This window comes from Chiloscyllium plagiosum, chromosome 6 (assembly GCF_004010195.1).
Source record: "Chiloscyllium plagiosum isolate BGI_BamShark_2017 chromosome 6, ASM401019v2, whole genome shotgun sequence".
Lineage (NCBI taxonomy): Eukaryota > Metazoa > Chordata > Chondrichthyes > Orectolobiformes > Hemiscylliidae > Chiloscyllium > Chiloscyllium plagiosum.
In genome coordinates this window covers 98,633,854-98,647,188 of record NC_057715.1, presented here as the reverse complement: position 1 = coordinate 98,647,188, position 13,335 = coordinate 98,633,854, and the positions used below count along the sequence as shown (strand labels likewise).

Sequence of the window (13,335 nt, the reverse complement as noted above, 5' to 3'; positions counted from 1 at the left end):
AGATTGTTTTGGTGCTGTATCTGGTACTTTTAATTATTTAATGATGTCACATGGAATTAATCAAATTAGCGGAAACTTGGCCTCTGTGAGAATGAGTAATCAGGAAGCAGTTGAGATGGATAATACTTCATGTGACATCAATGCTACTGCTTCCAAATGCTTTTGTTTTGTCTCAGATGCTAGGCTCTGACATACTGAAGGTGGGATTGTTCATAGGGCCTGATTCTCTGTTCATCATTCATGGCTGGATATGACAGGTCTCCATAGTCCTTTGTGGGATTAATTAGTTTACTGTATTGCATTTTGCTTCTGCTGTTTGTTGGACGTTAGTCCTGTTTCATGGCTTCACTAGTTTAACTTTAAATCCACCTCGTGCTGTTCCTTCATGCACTTCTATACTCATTGAACCAGTGTAGCTGTCCTGTTAAAGCGGCCACCAAATGGAATACGCTCATACTGTTGCCCACAGCATCACATTGATGACTAGTTTTGAGTGAATCTGTTTGTGCCCACTGATACCAATATGGTCATGGACAGATACCTCTGCAGTTGGATGTCCTTCAGAATGCAGCCATCTTTGTCAGTAATGATGCCACTGAGCTATTCTTGGTCATGGAAACTGAAGCCTCCCACCTGGACTACAGTCCTGGCCCACGTAATGTTTCTTCCAAGTGGTTTTTCAACATGGAACAGCACTGATTCATCAGCCAAGCCAAGAGAAAATTTCCTTGCTCATGTTTGACCTGATGCCATGAGACTTCATGAGGGTCTGGAGGTTATTCACTTTTATGGGAAAAACAGAGAGGCAGAGGGAGGCCAATTATTATCTGAATGGCAATAGGGAGGTGCAATGAGACCTGGATGTCCTTGAACATCAGTCACTACAAGTTAGCGTGTGGATATAGCAGATGTGGAAGGCAAATTGTACAAAGCATGTTGGCTTTCAAAGCCAGAGGATTTGAGTACAAGAGTAAGATGTTTTGCTTTTCCAGCAACTTCTGTTGATGTCTTGCTCAATTGTATAGGGCCTTGATGAAGTTCCACGTGGAGTATCTTGACCAGTTTTTGTTTCCTTGCCTGGGGAACGATGTTCTGGCTGTGTAAAGAGTTCAGTGATGGTTCTCCAGGCTGATTCCTGGATTGACAAGACTGACATATGAAGAGAGGCTGGAATGGTAAGGACTTTATTGACTGGTGTTTGGAAGAATGAAGGGGGATCTCACAGAAACCTATAAAATTCCGGCAGGACTAGGCAGGGTAATTGCAGGAAGGATGTTTCCAATGACTGGACAGTCAGAACTATGGGTCATAGTGCAAGGAGCAGACCATTTAAGGGTGAAATGAGGAAATATGTCTTCACCCAGACCATGGTGAGCCTGTGGAGCTAAAACATTGAATGTTTTCAAGAAGGAGATAAATATAGATCTGAGAGTCATAGAGTCATAAGGTGTAGAAACAGGCCGTTCAGCCAACCATGTTTATACTGACCAACAAATACTAAACTACATTAATCCCATTTACCTGCACTCAGTTCATAGCTTGCTATGCCTTGGCATTTTAAGAACTCATCCATATTCTATATTTCTGCAACTTCCTGGGTGCAAAAGAAAATTCTCTCAGATTTCCTCTAAATCACTTACTCCTCACCTTAAATGCATGCCTGCTGGTTTTAGACATGTCTGCCCTGAGGAAATAATTCCCCTAAGCTACTTTGTCAATGCTTCTCATAACCGTGTATACCTCAATCAGATCCTCTTTCAGCCTTTTCTACTCCAAAGTAAACAAACCCAGCCTATCCAGTCTCTCCTCCATGATCAAGATGTTTCATCCCAGCTAACGTCCTGGTGAATCTCCTCTGCACCCTCTCCAGTGCAATCAGATCATTCCAATAAGTGGTGGCGACCAGAATTGCACACAGTATTCCATCTGTGGCCTAACCAATGTTTTATAAAGTTGTAACTAGATTTGCTTTTTTCTATGTCCCAGCTAATGAAGGCAAGCATCCTTTTTACCTTCTCTCTACCTCTGTGGACACCTTCAGGGATCTGTGGACTTCTACACTAAGGTCCTCAGTACTCCCAAAGGACCTACCATTTGGCGTATATCCTTCCCTATGAGACCTCCCAAAATGCATCATCACACATTATCAGGACTAAATTCCACCTGCCAATGCTTTGCCCAATTTATCACCTGATCAATATCAGACTGTAGCCCGAGACCATCCTCATTATCAATACCACCAATTTTTATGTCATTTGCAAACTTGCTAATTATACCTTCTACATTCACATCCAAGTCATTAATGTACATAATAAACAACAAGGTTCCAGCACTGATTCCTATGGTACACCGCTGGTCACAGGCTTCTAATCACAAAAACAACCCTCATCACCACACTATGCTTCCCATTTGCAAGCCAATTTTGGAACCAGTTTGCCAAATTGCCTTAGATGCCATAGGATCTTACCTTTTGGACCAGCCCTCCGTGTGGGACCTTGTATAAGGCCTTGCTGACACATGACATTCCTCAGCCTCTTGCCTATTTTGGATTCCAGCATCTGCAGTTTTTTGTCTCAAACAAAAGGCCCTGCTGGTGTCCATTGAATCCATGTAAACTGCAGTAATCTCATCAGTATATTTAGTCCCATTTTCAAAAATCTCAGTTCAATTAGTCAGAGTCTCCCACTAATGACTCTGTGCTGACTATCCCTGCCTTTTCAAGTGATGATTAATCTTATCCCTCAGAATTATTTCCAGTAATTTCACTGTCACTAATGTCCTTTCTTAGGGCTAAGGGGATCAAAGCATATGGAACAAAAGTGGGAACTGGATATTGAGCTGGATGATTAGTCACGATCAATTTGAATGGCGGACTAGGTTCTAAGGGCCAAATGGTCTGCTCCTGTTCCTATTCTCTATGTTTTTATGATACCTGGGGCTATTCCCTCATAACTGTATACCACTGTTCCACCATCTGTAGGTAATCTTACCTGCCTGTGAACAGGACCAACAGAATGTAAGAGAACTATCAAAAATTGGCTGAAAGGTCTGATTCTGTGAATATGAAAACGTCAACGCGATACTTGGCTAGTCGGTAGGATAACTCAATTTTTGACCAAGTCTCTAGATGTTAGTAAGGAGGATTCTGATGTGTCTACTGGACTGGGAAGTTCACCCAGTTTTATTCTTCTTGACTTTTGAAGTGGTTTGCTAAAACTGAATGACATTCTAGATCTTTTGACAAGGCAATTAAAATGATGTTCAAATGAAACAATGGTGATGGCAATAAAAAAAAACCTATTTCCTCATCAAGTCATTAGAGTCTGAAATTAGAGTCTGGAAATATGGCGGAGGCAGGTTCAATTGAGGCATTCAAGGCGGCATTGGCTGATTATTTGGACAGTGATGAGCAGGGACATGGAGAAAAAGCAAGAAATTGACACTAGATAATAGAGCTGGATGAGAGATGGTGCAGACATGACAGACCAAATAGCCTCCTTCTGCTCCATAATAATTGTGATTCAAGATGTTGCTGTGGATCTGGAGTCACATACAAGGCTAGAGAGAGGACAGAAGGCAAATTTCCATTTCTTAGTAGCATTGGTGAAACATGTGGGCTCTCACAAGAAACAGGCAATTACTTGGTCAGTATTACTAGTTTTTGTTTTAATTACAGACTTATAAAAATTAACAATTTACATTTGAATTTACTTTTTGTGGTGGTATTTGAACTCATGTCTTGAGATCATTAGGTCAAATCCAGTGATTATAAACCAATATATTATTGTACCCACATATTGCAAAGAACACTACAAATAAGTGGCTAATTCAATGCCAAAATTAACGTCCAAAACTGTAGCAATTTATTACACAATGGATCGAAGTTAAAGAAGCCAGTTATACAGAACATTCTATACATAATTACAATTCAACGTATGACAAGTTCAATTTTATTACAATTGTGTTCATTGCAAAATTATGGCACATTTATGAAAATAATGTAGACCATTGATGAAAGGCACATTGACATTAAAAGAAGCAGGTGCACTGGAGCATTCTTACAAACAAAAGCATAAACATATCCATAAAAATAAGCAAAAGCATCATATTTCAAGAAGCAAATGATCTGTGGCATATTATGTAAAAGGGATTCCTTAAAACCTGAATCACAATGAATCTATAATTTATTATTTAAAAAATTGTTACAGATAAGCCCTCTTTGTGTTCCTATTTACTAGGCATGAGCTCATCTGTACATGTGGTTCACCAAAATTTTAAAAAACAAATCACCGTGCAAGTAGGGATTTAGCAGTAAATCACTTCACATAATCAACATTTCAACTTTATTTTTCCCATTTTAAATGCAGTGATTAAAAATCAGGACCCAACCCTTCAAACAACAGTACTATACTGTATTTCATTCTATGTTGCAGAATTTAATTAAAATTTGTGAGCAATTAACATGGATCTATAGTACAGCTTCAAGCAGTAGCAGAAGTACAAATAGAATGTATATGAATAAATGTAAAGCATCATCCATCCACAAGACAAACCAAACTGTTTCTCATCTAATGAATTAATTCTGATGTTCCCCCTAACCCTCACAGATTTAATAAAATATGGATCAGTCTTAAACCTTAATGGTAAAAGATTTTCCTGCTCCTCAGATGCTGCCTGACCTGCTGTGCTTTTTCAGCACCACTCTAATCTTAAACCTTAATGGAAAACCCCTGAAGTATTGTTTTCTCGTATCCTTACGTGATTCTTTTGACTTTTCAAGAAGAAATTGCAAGAAGGAAAAGCAACGACCGCACACGTTTGTAACTTTTTTGTATGTTATAACGTAGCACACACACAGCCAGCACACACAATAAACAACTGTGGAAATCATACAAATACAACGTACACAAGATGAAGGATGGGTTAGAGGTGCCATAAATAGATCCTCAGCTTCAGATATTTTGGAAGATTAGATTGAACTTTTCTGAATGTAAATTAAGAATCAATGAAGACCCACAAGGAATCTCACAATTTAAATTCAGATCTATCCACTCTGACATTTACTTAACATTCATCATTTATCCTGTTTTTCTGATGAAAATAGTTTTATCAGAAGAATTGAAACAGAAATCAAATGGTTTGATCTTGTATTGGCTTCATGTTTTAAATAATTTAAAAATATATATTTTTGTCAGTTTTTGCTGTGCAATTGTTTACTTATTAAATAATTACTTCATAAAATGAATGCATCTGTTATTAGAGACCCTTGACAATAAAGGGTCTGATAAAGGATCAATGTCCAAATTATTATTGTGTCTTTTCACTTTGTAGGTATTGACTGGCCTGCATTTCCTGTTTTTAGATTGCAGATCCTTAATATGTAGGCAGCTCATCTTATGACTATGAATTGTGCATTGTTAGTAATTGGAACAAAAACTTTCACTTCAACTTGCTCAACTTTGTTGGTAATTTCTTTATGAAGCAAACATTTTGTCCCCCAACACTGTTGACCTGTTTTTGTATTCCCTCTCTATCCACCCCTTTCCCAATATCTATAAATTACCTTGATGTAGTTGGGAGACAACTGAAGTCTATCATGATCTTTTCAATAATTATTTCTTCAAGACTTTAAAATACTAAGATCTTCCAATTTAAATAGAATTTTTAAATAAATGGAATCACTGAAAACATGAATCTACACTTACTATCTGAGTCACTACATTCCATGTTGCACCTATTAATGCAAACTTTGGCATATCCAAGCAGAGTTTATAATATTTATGCCATCCTCCAACAGAGAAACCCTTTTCCTAGTCACATTTCAAATGGTGTTAAAACACCACCAATTTAATGGATCATTGCACATGATCATAAACATCTAATTTAATGCACATTGCCTGTCTATATCTGCTAAAAATAAAGCTTTCCAGTAGAAAACTGGAAAGAATTATCACCGGTTATACAGTTAGGTAAATATTTTGGACAAAGTGGCCCCAACAGCCAGCATTTGCAGAATCCATACAGTTGAAAAAAAACACAGCAAGTAAACTCTGTATCCAATGCATCCAACTCATGTTTCCAGAAATAAAATCTTTAAATGTATATGTATGCTGAGGAAAATTATCCAAGTTACAAGAAAAACTTTGCAATGTCACTCAAACTACAGGGAGCTCTGATTTACGAACATCCAACTTGTGAATGCTCACACTTAGGAACACAATTCCATACAGGGGTGACATTTTAAAGATCTGACAAGGCAGTTTCCTCTTACATATGACTGGTTGTTTTATTTTGTCCTGCACTGTGCTCCAATTTGCATATGAATTGACATGCGAATGAAATCAAGAATGGAACCCATTTGCAACCTGGGCCTGCCTAAGTGATGGTAAGATGAAAATGTGTTGCTGGAAAAGCGCAGTATCCAAGGAGCAGGAGAATCGACGTTTCGGGCATGAGCCCTTCTTCAGGAATGAGTATCCGGCGCTTTTCTAGCAACAGATTTTCAGCTCTGATCTCCAGCATCTGCAGTCCTCACTTTCTCCTAAGTGATGATACAAAGCTACTATGAAAGAGCCTACCTGATACCTTAAAGTTACTTTTTTGCCATATGGGAGTAATGTATAAGCACTATATTAATAATACATTACTTTCCTGAAAATGATGTTGAGATCATTAAGAATATTTTCCAATAAGCAAGATTTCCACTTTTTCTTGGCCTCTTTATACGTAAATAACTTGTTAAAACGTAAAGAAGAATTGTTGCCTGCTATCAGCTCAATATTGCCAATACTAACCAGCTGTAGCAACATGACACTTAAGGCACATATGTCTTTACACGCCTCAATGCTGCTGGAACACAATGAGATACATCTGCGTCTCAAGGACATGGCAAATTTCAACATTCACAAGTCAAGGCTTTGAAAAGGCAATTTCTCTCCTTCATAAAAATTAAAACATTTCTTCAGAAGTTAACATAATTGTTTAGAAATTAAATATAGTATTTATGATCAAAAAACTATATCTGCCTGGAATGCCTTAAAACATGATACACATCTATGCTATGCATATTTACAATAAATTAAAGGTTTCCTTGTCCCATCAGCCTGACCTATCCTTTCCCGCCTGTTTGTACAGTATCTGTCCCTGATGCACAATGTATGTTCAAACATTGTAACACATTTAACCTCTTTATATAGAAGTAGTCTTACTTATTTGTTTATCTTTACTTGGCATTTAGGTAAATTTTACTGATAAAATGGGTAACAAAAAATACATTTATAACTCAGCTAAACTCATGATAAGTAGACCAGTCTATTAGCTTCTGATTACCAAGAAGTTCCAGCTGATAATTCTTCAAAATTAGGATTGTTACATAGAAAATTACAGTAGATTTCACAGGAGGTAGTGTCCGGGAACAATAAACATCCACGGCGATCAGACGATGAGGCGATATATCCATGAATTCTGTGATCAGTACCAACATTTCATTATTAAAGAGTATCTACGAAGCTATTAAACTTCTGTGGGACTTTTTGTTGTATAAAATAGATCCATTCTCAATCTTGTTTAAATACTGATTAATTGGCAGCTTTTTTAAGCTGGATCTGGAATGGGAAAAAGATATATTATAAGCAGTACAAAAAGTTCTCATGGGTCATAGAGACAATGACCACCATGACAAACTGTTACAATTTTTCTTTGAAGCATTCAGTGACACTTTAATTTAGAGTAAATTCACCGAGCCACAAGACCCACAGATCTCTGTACTCCCTGTTTTGCATTACAATAGCATTGACAGCTGGGCATTCAGGTGGCTTAATCTTAATCTGTAATGGTCGCCTTAAATTTCTCTATATGTTTATCACTCTCTCTGCTCCAATGAGTCACTCCTGAAAACCTACCTCCTTGATCAAACTTTTGGTCAATTGTCAAATGTAAGGTGGTGCCAAATATTATCTGAAACACTCCTGTGATGTTTTCACAAACTAAAAAGTGTGAAATAAAGGCAGGATGTTGCAATGAAAGTAGTCTAAACAAAATATTTATTAAATTTATGATCTGTTTAGAAAATGCTCTATATTTTCCTTCCATTTGCACTTCTGCAGATTGTTTAGCCTGAGATATTCGAGGTCCACAATATCTGACATTAGTGATGCTCTATTTGGTGAGGTCACGGGGTTTGCTGCCCCCATTAGAAATATGGACGATCCTGATTGCACTGTCATTGCTGGTGTTCTCTCCTCCAGGCTGGCCCAGATTTCTATGTAATAAACAGGGTAACTTAATGATGACTGGCTCATTATTGATTACTGAGACATTCTATTTCCTAATTAAAGCAGAACTGTTGCAAAACAAGTCTTGAAATTGGTCAATGATTTCAGGTGAGACAACAAACTAAAGCCCATAAACTCATATGCTTTCAGGTGGTGTAAAAATCACATGGCATTATATGAAAGATGTTATTCATGGTGCGCTGTTCTGTATTGCTCCCTCAAACATCAATGTCAAAAAAGCTAAGATCTGCCTATCATCTCTTGGCTACCGTGATGTGTGAAAATTGGCTGCTGCCTTCTCTACATCACACCAGTGAATGGATTACAAGGACTACCTTGCTGATTGCAAAGTGCTTTGGGGTTATGAAAGGCTTCCTATAATTGCACAGGCTTTTGTGCATGCCTGTTTTAGACTTGAAAGAACGACACTCCACATGACCCTCAAACCAGCTTCCAAAGAAATAGTTTGTTCATGGCATCACACAATTGAATAGCAACACGGAATGTGCTGTGGGACATCTCACCTCATCAAGAAGAGCCCACACAGTGGAATCTTGTAAAACTGACAACCTAATGGCAGTGATGGGATTCAGTCGCTGGTCAATAGCACCTTCAGCTACTCCATTTGCAAATATGCCTATGCACAAGGAAGAAAGAGAAGAACGTATGAGTTTTTTTTTGTGTTGAGGCCACTGCCTAAGTGAAATGTGGCCACAAATGATATACCAAATTAATGAGAAGAGGGATACAAAAAAAAGTAGAAGCCTCAGAAAGTTTGGCAATGTTATTCATCGCTAATGAAAATGCAGCTGAGGCACAAACATACCTTAGAACATTAGAACAGAAGAACTAGGAGCAGGAGTAGGCAATTCAGTCCCATGAGCCTCCTCCGCCATTTTATACGATCATAGCTGACCTCGTCCCGGCCATAACTCCCTTTTCCTGCCCACTTCCCATAACCCTTCAACCTGGTACTCATTAAGTACACTTAAGGAGGAGATAGATTTTTTTTAATGTCCCAGCATCCACCGCACTCTGGGGTAGCAACTTCCACAGATTCATGACCATTTGAGAGAGGTAATTTCTCCTCATCTTGGTTTTAAATCTTCTAGCCCTTATCCTACGACGATGACTTCTCATTCTGGATGGTTTATGTCGATGGAACAATTGATGCAAATACTCAACTTCTACAATACTATCTTCAATAATCAGGACTCTTACACTCTACTCTGACTATGTTAACCGAATAGCAAGATATGCTGCCCAAACAAAAACAGCAGAAATGGCATTTTGAGCCAAAGCAGAGGGAGACAATTTTCCTCCTGGGAAAGTTACTTATCTTCCCTAGTAGATTTGGAGATGCCGGTGTCGGACTGGGGTGTACAAAGTTAAAAATCACCTGATGAAGGAGCGTCACTCCGAAAGCTAGCGTGCTTCCATTACTGCTCCTCGGATGCTGCCTGAACTGCTGTGCTCTTCCAGCACCACTAATCCAGATTCCAATTAAACCTGTTGGACTATAACCTGGTGTTGTGTGATTTTTAACTTTATCTTCCCTAGTCATCTTATGTATAACAATTTTGAACAACACAGATTTGATACAATACACATGAAGGGCAACAACTCTTCCTGGCTAAGAATGCAATTGTAAAGATAATAGGGTCAATTGAATAGGCATAGAAAGGGTAATAACAGCCTGAAATTCACAAGTATCATTTATCACCCTGTTTATTCAGGCAGTTTGGTTATTTTCTCAGGAAGATAGCACCTGTAAAAAGCAAATTTTTTTGTAAATTTTTTATTGAGAAAAAAAGATTAAATTTTTTTTACAAAATTATAAAATCTCTACAAAACAGTATCGCAATCTTATTCTATAACAATCATAACAGAAAACGAACTACCACTCTACTCCACAAACCACTGAGGAGAGAGAAAGAAAAACCTACACAAACTACAATTTAATGAACAATTAAAAATAAACTAAATTAAACAGAGTTGAACCAAGGCAAATTAAATTACATTAAGTTAAGTTACCGCACTCAGTGCAATCCCACCAAAGCTCCCCATCACTGGGAGCATCAGTAGGCAAACCTGTATAGGCAAGCACACCAGACATAGCCCTCACAACTAAACAAAGGCCCTGATCAATATAGCCAACAAGTCTGCATCTATAGAATTCAGAAAGAGCCGCCATTTTCTATAAAACAGTTCCATTTTCTGGTGCACTATACTTGCAAGAAAGTCCAGGTGATGTGCTCCATAACTAATCTACACCATCCCTAGAGTGCTGAGGGATTCTTCGTCACCCAGCTCATTAGAATGTTCTTCCTTGCACAGAATGGAAGAATATTAAACAAACAGTTTCTTCTCATGCATGTCCAAACAGGGGAGATTTGGCAAATCCAAGAGGAGGGACACCGGATCCACCTTGACCTCAGTTCCCAAGACCCCTTCCAAAACACTCGCTTTGGCACCCAATACCTACGAAGCTTGTGGCATGACCACAAGCAACGAGTAAGAGTACAAACCTCTGTTTTATATTTGGGGCACATTGGGGATGCTCCTGTCTTAAACTTCGCAAGTTGCTCCGGTGCCAAATGAGTACCTTCAGCTGCACAGCCTGCGTCCTATTGCAAATCGAAATCTTCCTTACATTCTCCCAAATATCCTCCCACGCCTCTGACGAGATCTCCACCCTCAATTCTTGAGTCCAGATTCCACACAGCTGCTCAATGTCCTTTGAGATACCAACTCATAACAAATGATAGTGGGTACTGACCAAGAGAGCACCAGTGGACCGAAACACTCTCCTCTCCATATCTGACTTATAGGGACTAACCATCAAGGTAGTCTTTTTCTGTATCTGTCTTTATCCGAAAGTAATGAAAGAGATCCCTCCTAGATAGTTCATAATTCTGGCTCAGCTGCTTGAAAGACATCATGACCTCCCCCTCAAATTGATCTCCCAGACAGGAGACTCCTCTAGATTCCCAGACCCTAAAGCCAGAATTCATCGATCCTAACATTCCTACTATGGGAGTGAAAGGAGAAGTTTTTTTTTGTAAATTGCCCTCACATTGTCACATCATTCTCCATGCTTTAACCGTGCTAAGGACAATCAGATTTCTGCAATGGTCCATAATGGCCCTCATCTTGTCCATAAACAACAAATTGATGAGGGGGCATTTTGCCTGGGAGGCCTCGAAGTCCAGCCAAATGGACCGCGAGTCCTGACAAGCCCAGTCAGCCACATAGGATAGTAAGAAACTCAATTGATATTTCTTAAAGTCTGGGAAATCCACACCTCCCATCCCCTGTGGAAGCTGCAACTTGGCAAGCTTAATAAGAGAGGCTGCCTATGATGCCAGATGAATGATCCAAGCAAACTGTTAATCCTCCGTTGTGCTTGCCTGGGCAGCAAAGGAACTATTCTCATGGGATATAATTAACAAGGAAGAACATTCATTTTGAACAGTGTTAATCTATCCAATCTGGATATCAGAAGATCCTCCCAGTGCCGAAGGTCCTGTCTTATCTTCTCTAGCAACTGTACAAAATTAGCTTTATATAATTGATCAAAGGCTGGGGTGATAAAAATGCCTAAATACAGGAAACCCACCTGTGGCCACCTGAAAGGGAAACAGGTTCCATCCCAAAGATTGGATATTCTAATAAGGCTCCTGACAGGCATGGCCTCCGACTTCATACAATTCATTTTATACCCCCAAGAAAGAACCAAATAAATTAATCACTTGTATTAAACAGGGCATAGATATCATCGGATCAGTTAAAAAGGGAAGAGTATCATCTGCATAAAGAGTGATCTTATGCCTGCCTGATCCTACCTCCGGGGCAATTATATTGGAATCCCTCCAGATGGCCTCTGCCAATGGCTCAATCACCAATGTAAATAATAGCGATGAAAAGGGGCACCCTTATCAGCTGCCTCTACCGATACTAAAATTGTCCAACCTTATGCCATTAGTGAGAACCGCTGCTTTAGGATCACTATATAACACTGCCACCTACCTGGCAAAAACCCCTCCAAGTTCAAACCGCTCCCGGACATAAAAAAAGATATACGGCTGCTCCACCCAGTCAAATACTTTCTCTGCATCCAGGGAGACTACCAAGCCCGGAATCGACCCTTGCTGGCATACCTGGACCATGTCCAATACTCTTCTAATATTATTAGAAGATCTGTGACCTTTAATAAAACTTGTCCGGTCCTCCTTTACAATGAATTTGAAAACCCTTTCCAACCTCAACGCCAGCATTTTCGACAGAATTTTAAAATCCACATCAATAACGATATGGGCCTGTACAAAGTACAATCCTCTGGGGCTTTCCCTTTCTTGAGAATAAGAGAAATATTTGCTTCTCTCAGAGAGGTTGGGAGACAGTCCTGACTGTACGAGTAGTTGTACATATCCAACAGTGGCCGGCCAGCATGTCTATAAACTCCTTGTAAAACTCACTTTGGAGTCGGTCTGGGCCGGGCGCTTTACTACTCTGGAGCTGCCTCACCATCTCTGTATCTCTTGGATTGTCAGAGGGCATTCAAAAGAGACACTTGCTCCGAAGTTACACCTGGGAGGTCCAGGGTCTTAAAAAAGGACTCCATCTTCACCAACCTGTCTTCACAGTCCTCTGACTGGTACAGCTCAGAGTTGAACCTCCTAAAAGCTGCGTTAATTTTTTTGGAATCGCAAGTGAAAGTACCAGCACTCTGTCTAAAGGATGTGATGGATTGGTGGGGGAGGCACTCTTCTTTCTGGCAAGGTATGCTACATATCTACCCGGTTTATCACCATACTCGAATAGCCTCTGTTTTGCAAAGGAGATTTCCCTCTTTGCTGTCTGGATGAGCACAGCATTCAAAGTAGCCCTGAGAGCTATAATCCGCTGCAACTTGGTTCCAGGTAGTCTGTCAAAGTATGCTCTCTCAGTTGCCTTCAGGCCAGCATCCAGCAAACACTGCTGCTCTCCCCTCTGCCGCTTACGGGTCGCCGAGTAAGAAATAATCAATCCCCGTGCAGAGGCCTTGGCAGTCTCCCAGAGC

General features: G+C 39.5%; 1 protein-coding gene across 1 annotated transcript in view; it reads right to left on the bottom strand.

The window, feature by feature from the left end:
* Positions 1–3,645: 3,645 nt before the first annotated feature.
* The window catches only part of mgat4a (alpha-1,3-mannosyl-glycoprotein 4-beta-N-acetylglucosaminyltransferase A), a 274,570-nt gene continuing 264,880 nt past the window's right edge, over positions 3,646–13,335 (bottom strand). The window contains exons 14-15 of the mRNA XM_043692233.1: positions 8,798–8,910; positions 3,646–7,604 (exon numbers count right to left, since the gene is read on the bottom strand). Coding sequence (XP_043548168.1) covers positions 7,578–7,604; positions 8,798–8,910 — 140 coding nt within the window. The 3' untranslated portion in view covers positions 3,646–7,577. The remainder of the gene's footprint in view (positions 7,605–8,797; positions 8,911–13,335) is intronic.